At 45.2% G+C, this 22,060-nt stretch overlaps 1 protein-coding gene across 1 annotated transcript in view; it reads right to left on the bottom strand.

The window, feature by feature from the left end:
- RRAGD (Ras related GTP binding D) overlaps nucleotides 1-22,060 on the bottom strand; it is an 82,634-nt gene that overhangs the window by 22,134 nt on the left and 38,440 nt on the right. The window contains exons 2-5 of the mRNA XM_077289734.1: nucleotides 18,622-18,917; nucleotides 14,604-14,803; nucleotides 12,938-13,052; nucleotides 9,245-9,387 (exon numbers count right to left, since the gene is read on the bottom strand). Coding sequence (XP_077145849.1) covers nucleotides 9,245-9,387; nucleotides 12,938-13,052; nucleotides 14,604-14,803; nucleotides 18,622-18,917 — 754 coding nt within the window. The remainder of the gene's footprint in view (nucleotides 1-9,244; nucleotides 9,388-12,937; nucleotides 13,053-14,603; nucleotides 14,804-18,621; nucleotides 18,918-22,060) is intronic.

Here is a 22,060-nt window from a genome sequence, read left to right as displayed (position 1 = left end):
CCGGAACGCCGGAAGAGCCCCTCTGACTCAAAGTACAAAATTGAGGATGTAGCCCGTAAACACAAAAAACGGAGACTCCCCAGACGACTCCTGGCGGTGATTATTGCTGGCAAACTCAGCCAAAGGAAGAAAGGTAGACCACTCCTCCTGGTTATCAGAGACAAAGCAGCGTAAGTACTGTTCCAAATTTTGGTTCATACGCTCAGTCTGACCATTTGACTGAGGATGAAACGCCGAAGAATGAGATAACTTGATTCCCAGCCGTGAGCAAAACGCTCTCCAAAATTTTGCCACAAACTGAGACCCCCTATCAGACACGATGTCAGACGGAACCCCATGAAGTCTGACCACCTCCTGCACAAATACTTGGGCCAGAGTCTTAGCGTTCATCCATGGAGATTTCCGTCCATGGCTTACTAGGTACCTCAAGAGGAAGTAGTGTGCCAACAGGACGGGAGCGAGGCGTCTTAGCCCTAGCGCACGTGGTACAAGCTGACATGTATGAGACCACGTCCTGTCGGATCTTGGGCCACCAAAACCGACGTGACACCAACTCCAAGGTACCTCTAACCCCTGGGTGACCAGCCAGGACAGCATCATGATGCTCCGCCAAAACCTTTAGGCGGAGATGAAGCGGTACAAAAGATTTGTTGACGGGAAGCTCAGATGGTACCTCCTCCTGAGCCTCGGCAATCTCAGCCTCAACCTCGGTAGTGAGAGCCGAAACCACAACACCCTTTTGGAGGATGGGTACTGGATCTTCCCGAGGTTCTCCCCCCCGGAAAACACCTGGACAGAGCATCCGCCTTAGTGTTTTTAGACCCCGGTCTGTAAGTGACCACAAAATTGAACCGCGTGAAAAACAATGCCCAGCGAGCCTGCCTGGGGGACAGACGCTTGGCAGACTCCAAATACAGCAGATTCTTATGATCGGTAATAACAGTTACCTGATGTACCGACCCCTCCAAGAAGTGTCGCCATTCCTCAAAGGCCAACTTAATTGCCAACAACTCCCTGTTGCCGATATCGTAGTTACGTTCGGCGGACGACAGTTTCTTGGAGAAATAGGCGCACGGACGTAAACCACTCAAAGATGAGCCTTGAGATAGTACCGCCCCCACACCTACCTCAGACGCATCGACTTCCACAACAAAAGGTTTTGATTCGTCTGGCTGCACAAGAATGGGGGCTGAAACAAAACTGTTCTTAAGAAATTCAAATGCGCGCACAGCAGCCTCAGGCCAAACGGAGAAATTGGTACCCTTTTTAGTCATGTCAGTTAGCGGTTTAGCAATGATGGAAAAATCCTTGATAAATTTCCTATAGTAGTTAGAAAACCCAAGGAACCGCTGAAGTGCTTTCAGGTTATCAGGACGTTCCCAATGCAGCACCGCTTGCACCTTAGCGGCGTCCATTTTAAAACCAGAAGCAGACACAATATAACCCAAGAAAGGCAACTCTTGAACAGAAAATACACATTTTTCAAGTTTAGCATACAGCTTATTCTCTCTGAGAAGCTGTAACACCTGCCTGACATGATCTAAATGAGAATCACGGTCGCAAGAATATATGAGAATGTCCTAGGTACACGATAACGAATTTCCCCAAAACATGCGAGAACACATCATTGATGAAATGTTGGAACACTGCAGGTGCGTTAGTCAACCCAAACGGCATCACCAAATTTTCAAAATGACCCTCAGGGGTATTAAAAGCCGTCTTCCACTCATCACCTTGACGGACTCTTATGGGGTTGTACGCCCCCCTGAGGTCAAGCTTGGTAAACCACTTAGCACCTGCCACCTGGTTGAACAAATCTGGTATCAGAGGCATAGGGTATGGATCACGAACCGTAATCTGGTTCAACTCCCTGAAATCCAAACACGGGCGTAATCCACCATCTTTCTTCTTCACGAAGAAGAACCCTGCTGCCACCGGCAAGGATGACGGCCTGATGTGCCCTTTGCTCAAGCTTTCAGCAATGTAATCTTTTAATGCTTGTCTCTCCGGACCGGAGATGTTAAACATCCTTGCTTTAGGCAATTTGGCCCCTGGTTTAAACCTGATAGAACAGTCATAAGGACGATGTGGCGGCAACTCTGAACAACCCTTCTCAGAGAACACATCCACAAAATCCTGAAGTGACTCCGGAACGCTTGAAGTCACTGCAGCAACACATGTGGCCAGGCAATTCTCCTGGCAGAACTCGCTCCACCAAATTATGTCCTGAGTTTTCCAGTCAATTGCCGGGTTGTGCATAGACAGCCAAGGAAAACCCAAAACCACCTGAGCAGGAAGATTCCTGAGCACCTTACATGTAACCCGCTCGGAATGTGGAACTCCAATGTGAAGTTTCACCTCAGCCACAAATTCAGTAATCTCCCCCTGAGAGAGAGGAGCAGCATTGATGGTGACCACGCGAATAGGATGAGACAGTTTTTCAATCCTAAAACCTGCTGTGCGCGCAAACTCCTCATCAATGAGATTTGTGGCTGAACCACTATCCACAAAAACAGTAATTGGCAGCTCACTGCCAGCAACAAAAACCTTAGCAGGGAGCATGCACTGAGAAACCACCATGGAGGATATACATAAGCTCAGACTGGTCTCCTCCACACCCTCTGAGCTTAGAAGTTTTCCGCCGTTGCGTTTTTCTTAGGCAGCAGAGGACAGATGTTAATAAAATGACCCGTTTTACCACAGTAAAAACAGGCTCCCTGCTTCCTGAGCTCAGGGACTGGACGCTTCACATGTGACACCCCTGCAATTTGCATAGGCTCCGTGGGCTCACCTGCAGCAACCTCACGTGAACCTAAACCCTCTCCCATAGGCGGTGTCACATGCTCCCCCTGACGCAAACGGCGATCAATGCGGACAACCAGACTCATGGCGGAATCTAGAGAAGCAGGAGTCTCGTACATCAGAAGGGCTTTTTTAACCCTTCCAGAAATCCCATGTATAAACTGACTCCGCAATGCTGGATCATTCCATTGTGTATCGAACGCCCAGCGACGAAATTCAGAACAGTAATCCTCTGCAACTCGCTCCCCCTGGCGAATAGAGCGTATCTTAGATTCTGCTAGAGCCATTTTGTCAGGTTCATCGTAGATTTTCCCAAGACAGGAAAAAAAAACTCTCCACAGAGTCAAATGCAGCAGAATCAGATGACAAAAAAACGCCCATGCTTGGGGATCCCCACTCAACAATGACAACACCAGGCCCACACGCTGATCCTCATTACCTGAAGATATCGGGCGCATACGGAAATATAGTTTGCAAGCTTCACGAAAAGAAACAAATTTACTGCGTTCCCCAGCAAATTTTTCAGGCATAGGAAATTTAGGCTCAGCAACTCTTCCTGTCGCTCCAGCTTGCACATTAGACACTGCTAGTCCCTGTTGCTGTACTGCCCCCCTTAACTCCGTGACCTGTAGGGACAGCGCCTCCAACTGGCGGGTTATGGAAGTCATGGGATCCATGACAAAACATAAAAAAAGGAAATCCCTTTTTTTTTTTTGTGTTTTTGGGCCGATTATAATGTCAGGGAGAGACTAGGTGAGCGAGAGCTAATAACCCGGGCCCCTGCAGTTTCCCTCAGACTAGGGAAATCCTGACTGACCCTCTACCTGGAGTTTACACTGAAGGTGTGCATGTCCAGGCCTCGAACCTCACCCTGTCTCCTGAGCTCAGCCCTAGGCTGAAACCTCCGCCCACCACCCAGTGAAGATGTTATTCCCCAATACCCACAGTTAGCACAGACAAGGATAAAGGAAAATATACACCACGCCGCAGTCACTCAGGAATACACTATAAATGTGCAGGGCAAAATAAATACAAATAAAGGAAGGAGTAAATAAGACAAAGGAAAATACACCACCAGCAACGAATCTCCAACCACCAACTCTCCTCACCAGACCGAGATAACAACGCACAAGACAGAAGCTATAATCGGCGACGCCCAAAGATCAGGAGAACTATTTAAAGGCAGTGGGCATGGCCCAGATTCCAATCCAAGGATTAGGTAAATTAACCCCGAAACAGTTAGATAAAATCTAGCAGACGCCAATGAGCAAATAGTGGTCAAAAGCGGAATTACCGCTGTCTGTCGGACGACCTGGTCTGAACAGCGTCCGACATGACAATAGGCTGATTCCCAGGAGTTTTTCTAATTGGCTACAGGCATTCACCATTTTGGCCAGCGTGATCGGTGAGAGGTCCCCCGAGCTTGGGGCTTTTTTGTTATATGGATGCTATTGGGGAGGCTTATCGGGTTTATGGGGGGCAAGGTTGGCTCAGATATCACAAAGATATTGCTCTATGGATGAAGGTGATGGTTCCATCACGCTTCGGGTCCAGTAACCAGTCTTTTCATGGAAGCGCTGGGGGTTCAGGACAGTCGGGACACTCAGCAGCAGTGCAGAGAGGACTGTGCTTTGCATTCAATGAGGGATTATGTAAATTTGGAGGAAAATGCAAATTCAAACACGAATGTGCATCTTGTGGGGGACCGCATGGGTCATCCAAATGTTTTAAGGGTGGCAGACAAAAAGGCGGAGATGGTCTTGAGAAAAGGAATAACGCCAATTCATCTGGACGTGATGGTGCCATTCCTAAATAGGTACCCCGATACAGCGGCGGCGGCTTTGCTAAAAGGGAGTTTTCAGGATGGTTTCCGTATTCCATTCATTGATTCAGCACGTAATTTTTCCACCAAAAATTTGAAATCGGCTTTGCAATTTCCTGATGTGGTTGCTAAAAAATTGGAAAGTGAAGTAAAACTTGGCAGGATGGCTGGCCCGTTCCCAGTGGCTCCCATAGACAATTTGAGGGATTTCCCAATTGGGTGTGGTTCCAAACAAGGAACCCAATAAATTCCGTTTGATACATCACTTGTCCTTTCCCAAAGGGTCTTCGGTAAATGACGGAATTGATCCTCAGTTGTGTTCGGTGATTTACACCTCATTCGATGCTGGTATGGATTGGGTACATTTGTGTGGGGGTGGCGCATTGTTGGCAAAAACACATATCGAAGCGGCGTTTAGGCTACTGCCTGTTTATCCGGAGAGTATGCATCTTCTGGGATGCTATTGGGAAGGAGGTATTTTCGTCGACCATTGCCTCCCTATGGGTTGTTCTCTTTCCTGCACGTACTTTGAAACTTTTAGCACTTTCTTGCAATGGGTGGTTAAAGACATGTCAGGCCTGAAATCGTGCATTCACTATCTGAATGATTTCCTGTTTATAGGCCCGGCTCAAAGTACTGATTGCTCGGTGTTATTACATACTATGGGGAGAGTGTCTAAGAGTTTTGGGGTTCCGTTAGTTGCGGATAAGACGGTGGGTCCAGTCACCGTTCTGAGTTTTTTGGGTATCGAAATATATACTTTAGAAATGGTGTGCAGGTTGCCTGACGAAAAGGTTAACGCTCTGAACGAGGAGGTGTCAAGGGCATGCAGTGCTAAAAAATTGAGGCTGAGAGAGGTACAATCTTTGCTGGGCAAGTTGAATTTCGCTTGCCGTATCATGCCGATGGGTAGGGCGTTTTGCCGTAGGTTGTCGTTGGCAACCAAGGGCGTTCGATCTCCGGTTCATTTTATCAGACTGAAAAAGGAATTGCTGGAGGATTTGGCGGTATGGGCGAATTTTTTTGAGAATTACAACGGAAAAGCTATCTGGATCCAACCGGTAGTGAATTCGGATGCTTTGGGTTTCATCATTGCCGTGGTGAACGATTGTGGCTTTGGTTTGTTTTTTTCAGGGCAGCTGGTTGTTAGCGGAATGGCCCGGATTGTGGCTGGAGTAGGGTTGGTTAAAAAAAACGGGTCCTGCTCCATTTGTTTCCTATCGTTGTTGCGTTGTTGTTGTGGGGCGATAGAGTGCAAGACAGGAAGATCCGATTTCCGTGTGTATCGGACGCGGTGGCTGTTACAATAAATTCATTGTCAACTGATTCACCGGCGGTGGTAAAAATTTTACAGCGCTTGGTGTTTTGGGGTTTATCTTTGAACTTGTGGATTGTGGCGGAAGTCAGGACAATGGCTTCTAACCCTGTCTCTGTTGCTCTTTCTCATCTGCAGGGAGACCGTTTTCGAGAGTTGGTACCTCAAGCGGAGTCAACTGGCCGGGAATGCCCAGCGGAATTGTGGAGTCTTCCTGGCGGGCAGTAGAGTATTTGTTTCAGAATTCCTTATCGGTTAGGTCTTGGAGGCAGTATCAACAGGCATGGGGTATTTGGGAAGATTGGTTTGTTTCTTTAGGCGCGGGACTACAGGATGAGAGCAGATTGTTGTTGTTGATCGGGCATTGTAAGGAGATGGGTTGGTCCGTGTCAAAATTGAATAGTTTACTTGCAGGCCTTGCATTTGGTTTTAAAGCTCGGGGCCTCAGAGATGTTACAAAATCCTTTTTGGTGATACAAACGTTAAAAGGGTGGAGAAAGGGCTGGGCGGTGATGGATAAAAGGCGCCCGGTTTCATATGAGGTATTGCTAATTTTGGGTAATCAGTTACCTGCTGTGTGTTTATCAAAATGGGAGGTGAATCTCTTTAAGGCGGCCTTCGCATTAGCGTATTTTGGAGCTTTTCGTTTAGGGGAATTGGTTAGTCCCTCTAAGTCAACCAAAGGGGGTTTGTGATAGGGTTGTAATTCGTCTTCAATTTTCCAAAACAGACGTTCAAGGAAAAGGCTATAAAGTGGTGTTATTCAAGGTGGGGAGGTTCCCCTTTGTGCCCGGTCTTGTGTGTCAATAATTTCATGGTGAGGGGCGGAGTTTTGTCTAACCCCTTTTTGGTCCACGAAGACGGATCCTTTTTATCTCGCTTTCAGTTTATAGCGGTATTTAAGAAATGTTTGGTTTCAGGGGGAATTTCACTGGGGGATTACAGTGAGCATTCATTTAGAATTGGCGCAGCGACTGAGGCAGCCAAGAGGGGCTTGGGCGATGAGGTGGTTAAAAAAATCGGGCGGTGGGAATCAAGGAGATTCAGTTCTTATATCCGCCCGAACTTGGCCTAACGGTTGAGTAGGTTTAAGTTGGTTTTACCTTATTGATGTGTTATTTATTTCAGGCTGCGGGCACCGGCTGGTGTGGATCATGGGCCATTCTTTTGTGTTTTGGGCAGCATTGCGGGCGGCAATTCGGCCGGACGGGCGGCAGCTGGGGTTCTCAAGAGAGGCAGCGATTCTGCGTTGGATCGGAAAGAGCGGGATGATATGGAGTCAATTTTTGCCGGAGTTTCACCAGTTTGTACGTTTGGATTGAGCACTGGATGTAGTAGTAGTCCACTTGGGTGGAAACGATTTGGGCAAGAGGCCCTCTAGAGGGTTAATAAAAGACATTAAGTTCGACATGTTAAGACTTTGGGCGTCGTTTCCAGAGTTGTTAGTTGTTTGGTCCGACATTATCCCTAGGAAAGTGTGGCGCGGAGCACGCTCCATTGAGGGAATAAATAACGCCAGGATAAAAGTCAATAGGGCGGTATCTCGGTTCATGGCACGAAACGGGGCGTTGGTAGTGCGCCATGTAAATTTAGAATCGGGAAAGGGTGAATATTGGAGATCAGATGGTGTGCATTTGAATGCAATCGGGGTCGACATGTGGTGTCTGGCAATTCAGGAAGGCATCGAGATGGGTTTGAAGGTGTGGAGGGACAAAAATGTTTGAGGGGTCAAAACATTTATGTTGGTGGCGGGGTAGGGAGATCCTCGAAGTTGGTGGAAAGGGGGGAATGGCGGATTGTAAGGGGGGGATCTCTAGTGGTCCTGGACTCCCCCGGAGTGGATTGTAAGTGGATGTGGTAGATCAGCCCGTGGAGGGGCTGATTAAAGGATTTGGTAATCAGTTGGTTTGGCCGGGTTGGTCATTATCTGCCTCCGAGCTGGTGCATAGCGGCTGGAGGCAAGACTACGCCTGGAGACCTAGGTACATAATTTGAATATTTGCAAGGTTTACTTTCAGGCTTCGAGGACCACCACTCCCTGGGGGGATATTGTTTACTTGTTGTATTTGATGTTTAATAAAAGGCTGCTGTGGCCATTTAATCCAAATGTCTTTATTTGGGATTGGTTTTATAATAGCGTAATTTTTCTTCTAGATCGAAAGAAAGATCATTAGGTAATTAAGGGGGGGCAATTTAGGTCGGCAAAGGCGGTCATGAGTCACGTGTACCCCTCACGTCATGTGCCTTGCCAAAAAGTTCCATTTTTGTCTCATCTGTCCTTAGGACATTCTCCCAGAAACTGTGTGGCTTCTCAACATGTAGTTTGGCAAATTCCAGTCTGGCTTTTTTATGATTTTTGTTTCAACAATGGTTTTCTCCTTGGTCGTCTCCCATGAAGTCCACTTTGGCTCATACAATGACAGATGGTGCAATCTGATACTGATGTTCCTTGAGCTTGAAGTTCACCTTTAATCTGTTTAGAAGTTTTTCTGGGCTCTTTTGTTACCATTCGTATTATCAATCTCTTTGATTTGTCATCAATTTTCCTCCTGCGGCCACGTCCAGAGAGTTTGGCTACAGTCCCATGGATTTTACATTTCTGAATAATATGTGCAACTGTAGTCACAGGAACATCAAGCTGCTTGGAGATGGTCTTGAAACTTTTACCTTTAACATGTTGGTGTATAATTTTCTTTATAATTTCCTGAGACAACTCTTTCCTTCGCTTCCTCTGGTCTATGTTGAGTGTGATACACACCATGTCACAAACAGCACAGTGAGTATCTGTAGCCCTATATACAGGCCCACTCACTGATTCCAAGATTGTAGACACCTGTGATGCTAGTTAGTGGACACACCTTGATTTAACATGTCCCTTTTGTCACATTATTTTCAGGGGTACCATCATTTCTGTCCAGTCTTATTTCATGAGTTTTATTTTTTTTTAATTCTGTGGAAGCATGGTTGAAAAGCAACGTCTGACTTTCATTTGTTTATTTTCATAGATTTTTTATTTATTATTACTTTTGTCAGATTCAAGTTATTTCTGTGACCATTGTGGGTTTTTCTGTCATTAAACGAGGGGTACCAACAATTTTGACCACGTGTGTATGTGATATCTCAGATGTACTAACCGAAACAATATTCCACCTGACCTGCCATAACTGTCTGTAAAACACTTGTTATACAAGTACCCCTCCTCCAATGTCTCTTTTCTTTGAGGTTTCTTGCTACTAACAAATACAATAAAGCAATGCATCACACATTAGTCAGGGATGAAATACGTCAGCACAGTTCCGACATACCCATAGATACTCGAGATATCAATGACCACGTCAATCATGTCACAGCACAGTTCGTATGTCTGCATATCCACAGGAGCGCTGTCTGTTGCTATGTAGATTTTGCTAACTACATCAAACAGGAATGCCTTCTCTATCCCTGAATTCTGTAACAAAGAAATACAAGTAGGAGTAATCCAAAGAATATCAGCATCTCATACAGTACAGCCATTGTATGGACGTGTAAATGCCAGTCTACAATGTATCAGCTAACCACAGGAGGGGATTATATGCTACTGTGGAATTGGAATGACTCCTATAGATAACTGCAAAAATTACTGTATTTTTCTAAGTATATGTAGAAAGGTGTCCTCTTATAAATACAGTATCTAAGTTATAGGTTTTCTTATACACAAATCTAAAGAGTATAAGCATTAATTTAAAGGAGAGTTGATGATTAGTTCTGCATTTATGGATGCCACTAAAAATGCCAACCCTAGCAGTACCAATCTCATCCCTCCATAGCCACTGCAAATCAGGGAGGGCTACTTTAAATGTAAGTAGGTAGTCCTTACATTTCAAATGGCAGCCATGCTGCATCTCCAGCCGGACATCCGCTCAGGGCCGGCGTTAGGGGCAGGCAGACCAGGCAGCTGCCTGGGGCCCCCACTCCCCCAGGGGCCCCCACTCCCCCAGGGGCCCCCAGCTAGCGGCAAATCACGCAGCCGCTATGGGGCCCCTGTGAGGCAGGGGGCCCGCCTGCCGCCAGCCAGCGCCGACTCCCCCGTCGCATTGAACTATACCGGCGTCTGCCGGTACAGTTCAAAGCAATGATGGAGGAGAGAGCGTCACCTGACGCCCCCTCTCCCATCATTCCCCGCTCTGCCTCTGACACAGCGGGTGCGCGCGCACTCACTGTGTCCCAGGCAGAGCAGCGGCAGCCGCCGACACAGGAGCAGCGCGGGCACGTGTGGAGAGGTGAGGAGCTTGTGTTTTGTTTTTGTTTTTTTCTTTTTACTGGACGAGGAGAGGAGAGGGGAGGAGAGGGGAGGGGGGGATGTGAGCTGTGGTGTACACCACTGGGGGCTGTGCTGTATACTACTGGGGGCTCTGCTGTATACCCCTGGGGGCTCTGCTGTATACCCCTGTGGGCTCTGCTGTATACCCCTGTGGGCTCTGCTGTATACCACTGTGGGCTCTGCTGTACACTACTGTGGGCTCTGCTGTACACTACTGGGGGCTCTGCTGTATATTACTGGGGGCTCTGCTGTATACTACTGGGGGCTCTGCTGTATACTACTGGGAGCTCTGCTGTATACCACTGTGAGCTCTGCTGTATACTACTGGGGGCTCTGCTGTATACTACTGGGGGCTCTGCTGTATATTACTGGGGGCTCTGCTGTATATTACTGGGGGCTCTGCTGTATATTACTGGGGGCTCTGCTGTATACTACTGGGGGCTCTGCTGTATACCACTGTGGGCTCTGCTGTACACTACTGTGGGCTCTGCTGTACACTACTGGGGGCTCTGCTGTATATTACTGGGGGCTCTGCTGTATATTACTGTGGGCTCTGCTGTATACTACTGTGGGCTCTGCTGTATACTACTGTGGGCTCTGCTGTATATTACTGGGGGCTCTGCTGTATATTACTGGGGGCTCTACTGTATACCACTGGGGGCTCTGCTGTATACCCCTGTGGGCTCTGCTGTATACCACTGTGGGCTCTGCTGTATACCACTGTGGGCTCTGCTGTATACCACTGTGGCGCTGCTGTATACTACTGTGGGCTCTGCTGTATACAACTGGGGGCTCTGCTGTATACTACTGTGGGCTGTGCTGTATACCACTTGGGGCTCTGCTGTATACCACTGTGGGCTCTGCTGTGCACTACTGTGGGGTCTGCTGTGCACTACTGTGGGCTCTGCTGTGCACTACTGTGGGCTCTGCTGTGCACTACTGTGGGCTCTGCTGTATACCACTGGGGGCTCTGCTGTATACCACTGGGGGCTCTGCTGTATACCACTGTGGGCTCTGCTGTATACCACTGGGGGCTCTGCTGTATACTACTGGGGGCTCTGCTGTATACTATATGGAGGACTATGGGAAGAGTATAAAACTATATGGAGGACTATGGGGTGTGCATTTTACAATATGGAGGACTGTGGTGCACATTATACTATATGGAGGACTATGGGGTGTATTATACGAAACAAGCAAAATGCTGCATATTCATTGGGTGATTGGATTGTTTATGCCAGAATAAAAATCATTGTTCTCAGCAGCACATCGCCGGTGTAAACTGTAGATATGCTGCTGATAACATGATGCTGTATGGTGATCTGTTAGTGATCTATTAGTGATCGTTCTGTCCCCTTCATTCTTTCTCAGATGGTGGAAAGAGGCCGGGAAACAAGCGTCCAACGACTTCAGTATTGTCGATCACACTCGTTTAGCGGCCTGAGATCAGCGCATTTAAATACAACCGAAATGCTTCTGTGTGACGTGCAATATGTTAGCATTTGGGGCCCCATTTTAAACTTTGCCTAGGGCCCCACTTTGCCTAAAACTGGCCCTGCATCCGCTCTAACAGAATACTGAATGGCTGCAGCGGTCACCTAAATTAACGGCAGTTCTGGCTTATTTTTTCTAATAGTACCCAACATGGTCATTTTTCTTTTCATCAACATCTGCCCTAACTGATATGATGTAAAAAAAATTGTCGCATGTGACATTTTGTCCTTTGAGTCCCCGGGTCAAATCCAAGACTACTCGCATACCTTAATTTTTTTCGGCTCTTTCTCCAGCTCGTTTTCCTATGTATACCTGTGCATTTAGAGTGTACGCACTTTTGTTGTCATATATTTTTGAGTCCATATTTTGATGCCGTACTTTGCAGGCTTACTTGGAATATACTGCCTGAACGGACACCTACCTCTGAACGAGACCAATTGCTCATCTACAGTCACATTGTCACCAGGATTATAAAATATTGGTAGAATTTCTACCCATTTCTACCCACATGAATAGCAGGGTAAAAATATTTGGCACATACTGGAAGGTAATCCATCAGCAGTATTGTAATGAGAAAATGTATGTGTAAATCTGCATGGACCAAAAGGACCTAGATAAATTGATAAATAGTAGTAGATGTAATATATAGTCCAAAATGAGATTATAGCTCCTTTATTTTACTCATAAAATGGCTGGAGATCACTATAAAAGGCTATCGGTCATTTTGACCAAACAGTACAAGTGTATAAAAAATTGTGGAGCAAAAAGTAAACAAAAAGAAAAGTACCCATAGTAAGAACCCCTCAAATGAGGAAAAGTCAATCAACCACAAGTTTCAGAACTGCATCTTGAATATTTTAAAAAATATTAAATTTCAAAATCGGTTGTTTTTGACCGAACATAACAGCAGTTAAGCATGGAATAGGGAATAACTTCCCAACCGCTGGGAATTCCACCAATCCCAAGACTTAGGAAGCCCTGGGTGAATGGAGTGTTGGTCAATCACGCGCGTTGTCACTCTATTCATTCTTGTCCTGTAGTTAGGGGAGAACTTCCCAACTTGAAACTACTCTTTTAAGATCTCTTAGCCTTATTCAATTACAATGAACCTCAACGGTCATGTAGAACTTACCTTAAAAATGATATTTTAGCAGAAATACAGTCAGTTTTGAATGCGCATGCTATGTATTCCATAGTTACTTACAGATATAAATATGTTCAGCAAGTTCTCCAATGTTGGAAGTTGTGGTATAAGTTTTTGCACAACTTTGCTGAAAGCCTCAAAGATCGAATGGTCATAGATACTGGTAAGATAAAAGCTGAAATAGGAGACAAAAATAACAAATGCACTTATGGAATTTTTTTAAGGATTGAAGAAATGGGTTTAGTTAGTCATATACGCGTTGAGTATCACATTTATACATCCGCTGAGTCGTAAGCTAAAATTCCTGCTCTTGTACATGCACACTGACACTGGCGAAGCCCAGCGGTGCGCTCATTGTAGGTGGCGGCATGGTCTTATCTCCGCGAGTCACCTGGGAGTGAAGCAGGAAAGCAGCTTCAGAGAGGAGCAGGAGATCAGAGCGTGCCCCTACACTGAATGCGTGCACGCCCTGACACTGTGAGCCGCTGGGCCCCCCAGTGTCAGTGTGCAGAAGCAGGCATTTGAGTTTACAGAGCACTCACTGTGAGAAATTCAGCCAGTAAATCAAGATCAGGAACAATGATGGATATGGAAATCGGACGGCATAGCGGTGCACCAGCCATTGGCCACGCAAGGGTGCACTAAAGCGTCCTCGTTTACATATGGAGTAAAAGTTAAAATGTGTATTACTTTTATGATTTTATAGGGAGTAAGGGAATATAAATGTTTACGTAGCTGAATTTGCATTTTTAGGGGTGAGACTTCCTTTAATAAATTTTTTTTTTTGCAGCTGACTCTCTTGGATGAGGAGAAGATGGAGAAAAAAAATTCTCCATCTTCTCCATTGTGTCATTCTGTGGAAATAGGACTGCCCTCAGACGTCATCCGAGTGCAGTCTGATGGTTTCCATAGACTCATTGACTTGCATGGCTGAGTGCGATCCAAATATCGATCAAACTTGGGCACACATACAGAGAGTCTGAACGAGGAAAATATTGGACATGTGCACAGTTCCAAAATATAACATTGGTTCGAATGCAATCCGATGTTTTGTTGGATCACACTCGGATAATACAGTCACCTGCATGAGCCCTTTGGCTTCCATTCAAGGAATGGCCTTTTATGGAGGCACCTGTTTTATCAGAGTGGTAGCCATTATATAGGACAGCTGTTCGGTTTCGCACATACAGTTAAGTTAAGACCCTACTCTTTGATGTATATATGCCCTTAATTTAAGAATATGGAAAAGTTTGTGTGTTCTTGCTGTGTTGCGTGGATTTCCTCTGGGTACTCCGGATTCTTCCCACATTCCGAAGATACCGTGATAAGGATTTCAGGTTATGAGCCCCAATGGGGACAGTGATGATAATGCCTTTAAAAGTGCTGTGGAATATGATAGCGCTATATGAGCAAGTAAAATAAATAAATAAAAATCACAAAGTAAGGTGTGCCAACCAGCTACGGCTCCGATGGCCACGTGATGCCGAAATGACGTCACTGCTGCCGCCTGTCAACAAAAACCATAGGCAGCAGCAGAAAGCCAGCATTGGAGCAGCAGCAGGTAAGTGCATCTTTTTTACATACATTTCACTGTGTATGAAAAAAATAAATAAAGACCAATTACCCCTTACATTTTTACTGAAATATATGCAGTTTATGCTCCTGATAGTACAGTGTAATACAAGTGACGCATCCACAGGTTGGACACTGTCATGAACCATCTCACCTGAGATGGATTTTCTCAAGTCCGGCATCACTGAGATCATCATTTGCCCTCTGATGTATATCCCTTTGAGTTTCTATTTTGTGATCATCTGACAGGCCATCTACTTTGTGGATAAAAACCTCAAAGTTAATATCAGGATTTACTTTGTATGCGCTGGTCACAGTTAGATGTAATCTAGCGAGAGCTTCCATGTAATCATCCTGGAAAAAAAAATGAAACACGTGCTTAGCAAATACAGCACTGCCTTCTATCATACATGCTGACTTCAGAATAATAGATGGAGACATTTAGATTTACTTCTATGTGCAATGGGACCATGTCATTAGAGGAACATGTCTTTAAAATGAGTTTTTTTGCGAAACAAGCTAGATTTTCTTTAAATGTTTTGGCATATAGGGGCCAAACAAAGTGAAACTGGAGTTTCATTCTCCCCCCAAAAAATCATTATTTCACAGTTTATAGTAAAATTTAATCTTAATATCAGTATCTCTAGCAGGCAATGATTATAAATGGTTACCTGGAACTCTAAGGTCTGGTGCCCACAATCCGGAACTTGGATGTAGTGCATGTCCGCTGTGTCCAAAGCGCTGCCTTCTATAGAGTGCAGGTAAATCCGCATGTGTTCACTGAACCGTGCGGATTCACCACGTCCAATACATTCTGTTGGTGTAATTTCTCTTGCGCAGACTAGCGTCGCCACAAGAGAGATTGGCATGCTGCTGTTTGAAAAGACGTGACGCATGTCAGTCTACGAGGGTAAGCCGCGGACGTCTGTAGATGCATAGTGGACACGGGATTTCTTGAAATAACCATCCATTATGCTGTAACATCTGGCCGCTGTGGATTTAATGTAGCATGAATATGCGTCAAACCCACAGCAGTTCCTGATCGTGGGCACATACCCTAAAACTAAAGGGGTTGTAAACGCTCAGGGTTCATGCCTGTTGAAATACTTAAACAATGAAGAGTATGTTGGGTCACTAGAGCTCTGAGATCCACCTATGAATATGTCATATATCCTTTGTGACTGCAGACTTGTAGAACCTCAAAATGCACAGGATTTTCTGGGAGAGGGCGGTCATGTAGTCGGTAGTCGTAAGTATGTAACTTGTAATCTTCTGGCCACATTCCGACTAGATGTGTCCAGCCTTGTTCAATTCACTATTGAGCATGACCACGCATGTCTTGTTGGCACATGACATGTATTCAAAGCACATACTTGTGGTCACGCACCCTCCTGGCACAAATAATCCTGACAGCATGCATTGTGATCGTTGAGAGGATTCACAAGTCTGCAGTCACAGAGAGTGGCTGCAGAGTTGAACCCTAAGGCTACTTTCACACATCAGGTTTTCGCTGTCAGGCTCAATCCGGCTAAATTTCAAAAAAGCGGATCCGGCGAATGTTGCCGCCGGATCCAGTTTATTTCCCATAGACTTGTATTAGCGCCGGATGACATTGCGTTTCGTCCATTTTTCGCCGAATCCGGAAAATCTGCCGATTCCGGTTTCTGGAAAAAACGTCCATAGCAACGTTTTTTGTCTCCGGCGTTTCCGGCTGTTTGCTAGAATGGAAGCCTATAGGAGCCGGAAGGTGTCGGATCCGAAAAATGACGGATTCTGTTTTTTTAAACTGAGCATGCCCCAAATTTTTTTTCCTCCAATAATCTAGATATGCTAGCCGGATCCGTAAAAAAAACCGGATCCGTCGCATCAGTTTTTCACAATCTTCACCGGATCTGGTTTTTCCAACATTCGCCGGATTGTGCCTGATGCAAAAAACCTGATGTGTGAAAGTAGCCTAAGCCAGAACAACTTTGATTTCTTTTCCATAGGATTTATGATATATTCATAGGTGGATCTCAGTGTTACAGTGAGCTTGACATACTCTTCTTTGTTTTCGTGGGATAACTCCATACTTTTAATAGCAGCTGTCCTTGGTAGTATGGCCCATTAACCCATGCTCCGATCGACTATATCGAACAATTATGGGGACTGTAAAATCGCTACTTCTATCGTTCTGCCCTTCTATAGAGTACATGTTATTGGCATATCATTACCCGCTTACATATGGCGGTCCACTGTCGACAACAATTATTTTTATGCATAAAAAATCAAACTACCTGACAAAAGAGTTGTGCCCATGCATTGAGTGATTGTCATGATGATTAGATCTTATTCCGACATCCGTAAAGTATGTCCATATTCTATCTGTGATTTCCATGGATAGAGAACTTGCCTATTAGAGTTTCTGATGCTGTTCACATGTCCGTGTTTTTTACGCACTGTGTATCCACAAAAAATCATGTAAATGTCTGTTTTTTTTATTGCCAAAAGAGATGAAAATCACCCAAACAAGTCTATATGTCCATGAAAATCACACAGACAGCACATGGATGGCATTAGTGTGCAATCTGTGTACTGTCCTTGATTAAAGAGAATCTGTCACTTGGTGTTTGCTACCTCATCTGAGATCAGCAAACTTACTTTGTTGCTTGCTGCAGTTTTGATGTCATCACTATTTTATCTGCTGCAGATCTAGTAGTTCTCTGAATGCTAAGCTCTGTATAACCCCACCCACACCACGGATTTGGCAGCTTTCTGTATATACTGTGCATAGGCAGAAAGCTGCCAATTAGTGGTGGGAGCGTGTTTAAGCTACAGCAGTGTGAGGAGCTGACCACAAACTAAAGACTATTGTAGCAATGGATGTACAGCGAAGCCAACGATTCTAAGGGATGTGGACTTTTATCAGCATGGGGCACCATTTACGTTGATCTTATTGTTGGGTTGTATTAGAGATTTGCTTGCTCGTCAGTTTAAGGTGCACAAATCTCTCCTGGAAAGTGTTTAGCCTCAGGACTCGATGTTTCCATTCAGTGACAGTAAGCAGGGGAAGACGTGCGGACTGGATATTATGTATTTAAGGCCAGACGTGAGATTGGTAAAGGTGAAGGTAAAATAGTCATTCCATTACTTTCATCAGTGTATCATGGGCCTCAATTAAAGCATTGTTCTCCCAGTCACTAGTCCCATTATGTGGGTGGCGGTAGAAGACCCAGTGGAGTTGTCACCACCGTGGGTCTCACATGCAATCCCAGGTGAGGGGCTCGGCCACAGGAAAAGACTTCCACCAATGCTCAGTTAGCTTTGTTGGGAGTTGTTTCCCAAAGGCCGGGATCAATTCCGGAGGGGGGCTTAGGGTCTTTAGAATGCTGACAAGGAAATGGAGGGGTTGTTGCTGACTGGAGCTGGATACACGTACTTCGGTCATGGTACCCAACGTCTGGAAGAAGTGGGTGTCCGCTGCTGTGGGGACTCTGCCGACATCTTGTGAAAGTTTAGTGCCCCCGCAGTGACATGGTTTCCTATGCGGTCGACTGGACTCCGGGAAAATGGCTGCCGGCCGGGGGCGGCACATGCGCAGATGGAGATCTCAGCACCAAGATTTCGGGAGATGAGATCTCGGCGCTGAGATCGTGATGGAAACGCGCAGGGAATTCCCTGCTCTTCTATGCCACGGTCACTACTGACAGCGGCATCGGAGGAGTTAAATGCCCACGATCGGTGCTAGCACCGATCGTGGGCGTTGCTGCAGGGTGTCAGCCTTCGCACAGAGCTGACACCCGTACCCAATCGCAGCATCGCTCAGCATGAGCCCACAGGATCGTGCCGCCGTACATGTACTGCTGTTTGCTGGAACGCAGCTCTCGCAGAACTGTATATGTACGGCGCATGTCGGGAAGGGGTTAACTTTAGGCCTTTTAGAGATGACTTCATCTTCAACTTGCTTAACTGTCTGCAATAACAGTAATTTTGAAGATGGGTGCCCAAACTTCTACATGTCACTGTACTTTACTTGTATTAGTTAACTAGTAATACTTTGCTAAAAACGTTACACCCAGTTGTATCTCGTGCATATATGATGTGTAACCTAACAATGCATGAGAAAAAAAAACACTTTTAAAAAAATCTAAAATATTTAAAACTAGTGCTGCTGATATTTTAGGAGTACTTACCTGTGAATCAATGACAAATATTAGTGCTCCTGTTCCTCTAAAAATCATTTCATAATCAAATGTTGGATCAAAGAAATCAATCTGGCCAGGGAAATCCCAGATTTGGAAGTTTACAAAGGAGCTGTTGGACACATCTTCTCTGCAAATTTTGTTGGTACTTTCCAGAAAAAGTGTTTCGTTTGGAGACATCTTATGAAACACAACTTTCTGAATGGAGGATTTCCCACTTCTTCGTAATCCCATTAAAAGGATTCTTGGCTTTACTTCCGTGCTGAAGGGATCGGTGAAATCTAAAACTGAAGTAGAACAGTTAGTAAGGATCAGCATCATGAATAAATGAGTTAGAAAGCATTATGCAAACTATCAAAGTTTCCTACCCAGATAGTTTTGAAAATGTAGGAATTTTTATACAATACATTCTGTTGAGGTAAAGACACAGCAGCTACCTTTCCAAGAGGTTTGCTGATAGATTACAGTGTAAGTTACAAGACCCAAGTCAGATGGTGAGATGACCCATTGTCAAAAGATCATGCATTCCCAGAAAGTGGTTGCAAAGTCCTAAAGAAGTGGATGTGCTGTGGTGTGCTGCTCTTTTGCGGATGATTGGGTGACCCACATGGGTAACATGGCGGTTGCTACTGCAGAGCTGGAGGATCTGTACTAGAGGTTCCATAAATCAGAGAAGTGGGCACCTGATTGTCCTTTAGAAGGAAATGGAGTTCCTAAGGATGTAGACCACCTTGTCAAGTTGATGAAAGGGTTTCTTGTGGCTGAGAACTACTTCCAATATGTTTCTTCAGAACAATTACATCCTAGGCGAGCCAAACCGGTGACTTTCTCTATTAAGAACATTTTATACAATCGGGAAATGTAGAAACGTGCACATAACGGAAAGTTTGCTCAGAGCTTTTTCATGTGCAAAAGAGTAATGGTGGTCTCAAATTGGCTAATAGCCTATGAAATGACTCAATGTTACAGATACTAGGGATAATCCAGTGCTGGAAATGCCATAAAATAGGAGATATTATTGCCTAATGCTCAATCACCTCAGAGCCTATTGATTGTGATAATGAATGGCATGAGCCACTGTTTGCCAAATCTCATCACCATAAAAAGAGACTGAACCTCAGTAATGCAGTGTTACTGTAAATGACTATTCTACCAAGTCTTTCTTGGACTTGGGCAGCCTTGTGACATTGTTTCAGGCCAATTTGGTAGCTGGAGACTATATATGAGCAAAACAAATGACTGAAGTTATTGTGCATCGAACTTCCAAGGTTTATCTCTTGGCACATTAAAATAGTTTTTGTGTGGTGGTGTCAACTATGAAGATAGTATTGTAAGAAAATATAATATGTAGCATAATTATGGGGTGTGATTTTCCTTTAGGGCTCATACCCAACAGCGTGAATAAAATCGGTCCGATGTTGTTCCTAAAAAGTCGGACGAGTGGCATGGGATTTTCATGCGAGTACAATGCGATTTTTCTCACCTAGCATCCGTCCAACATCCAAATGAATTGCGTATACGCTCCGTAATCAATGCAATTTTAACATTAGCTTGACATAGAATCATTCTCTACGTCATTTAAAGATAGTTTTCAGAGTAAATATTCTTCAATAGATAGATAGATAGATAAATAGATAGATCACGGTGCATGTATTTAATTAATACATTAATAAATTACAGAAAAAAATTGCATGGGATCCCTCAAAATTTTGTTAAACAGTTGAGGAAAAGCAGAAAGCTGGAGCTTCCCAGGCTATTTATATCAGCTCACAGCTGTATACTTGGCCTTTACTGGTCATTAAAAAGAGGGACGCCCCCAAAAAATTACATTGCGCCTCCCTATAATTATTAACCAGCAAAGGCTAGGTTGACAGCTACCGGCTGATATTAGTAGTCTAGGAAGGGGCCATGAATATTGCCCCCCTCCCAGATTAAAAACATCAGCTCTCAGTCACCCCCAAAATGGTGAATGCATAACATGCGCCAATTCTGGCACTTAGCATTTGCTCTTCTCATGCTAACGGTGATTTCAGTGAAGTGAACAGAGTTTATTGGCTAATAACTCCGCTCACCGTTTTCACGTCACTGCAAGACACTGAGGTTGCGCTATGATGCGCAGCTCAGTGTATCTGCAACCTGCCAGGCTGAACAATCACATCATGGCAAAGTTCAGCATGGCAACCAGATGTAGCAGGCTAGACTCGTCAATGGACAAATGGATTATCTTTACTTCAGACAGGTGAGGAATATGGCTGTTTATTATTTTTATTCTTTTACAGGGGACGTGGGCATCGGAAGATTATCTTCATTTCGATCACAGTTTTTTTCGATCACAGGGGACATGGGTTTCAGTGTATTAGGCGTCAAAGTGAGTATAACTTTGTTTTTTAATTTTTATTTCAAATAAAGGTGTCAGTGTCTTCATTTCAATTAAAGGACTTTATTCTGGGTGTTTTTTATTTACAATATGACTAGTGGGTTGGTAATGGAGGCGTCTCATAGACACCTCACCATTATTAACCACCGGGCTTGATGTCAGCTGCCAATACAAAGCTGACATTAACCCCAATACTATTATCCCATGTTGCGTTCATGGCTGGGTTGAGCAAACTGTTACACCCAGCCATGGCTCACGTAGATTTGTGGACCCACTGTGCCTACCCAGGAAAGGGTGTAACTAAGTGGCTTCCGTGGTGTTCACTGGAGCCTCTAGTGGTGAGGTCAGGCTTGTGCGGCAGGTAGCCGCCAGGTACCATTCCTGGGCAGAACCAAATACTGCAGCAGGTATGCAGACTCTAGGGCTTAGTTCAGACACACCAGTCTAGGATTCAGGTTCAGGGTTAGGTCACTCATGGACCAGGAAATGGTGTTCAAGCTCTGGCCACACTGGGAAATGGGACTTTGGGAACAGCTCTGGATGCTCTAGGGCCAGGGGACAAGAATCAGGCAATAGTTGCTCTGGGACCAGGGGACAAGGTTCAGTCACTGGCTGCTCTGGGACCAGGGGACTACGGATACAGGACTGGCCACACCGGGACCAGGGGTCCTCACAATTCACTAGCAGTACACCTTACTACTATTGATTCACTACGTTGCTTGGCAACTCCCTAGGGTAGAGAAATTCTTTTATACAGGTGTACTACATATGCTAAATGCCTCTCAGTAACAGGATTCAGGATCAGGGTTAGGCCACTCATGGACAGGGGAATGGTGTTTATGCAATGGCTGCACTGGAACCATGGGACTTTGGGAACAGCACTGGACGCTCCAGGACCAGGGGACAAAGTTTATGCACTGGCTACGCCGGGACCAGGAGACAAGGTTCAGTCACTGGAAGCACTGTGATCAGGGGACAAGGTTCAGTCACTGGCTGCTCTGGGACCAGAGGACAAGGTTCAGGTACACCTTACTATTAATGATTCACGACATT

This window comes from Ranitomeya variabilis, chromosome 2 (genome assembly GCF_051348905.1).
Source record: "Ranitomeya variabilis isolate aRanVar5 chromosome 2, aRanVar5.hap1, whole genome shotgun sequence".
Taxonomy (NCBI): domain Eukaryota; kingdom Metazoa; phylum Chordata; class Amphibia; order Anura; family Dendrobatidae; genus Ranitomeya; species Ranitomeya variabilis.
The sequence above is the reverse complement of the archived record's forward strand: the minus strand, read 5'-3'. Positions and strand labels throughout refer to the sequence as shown.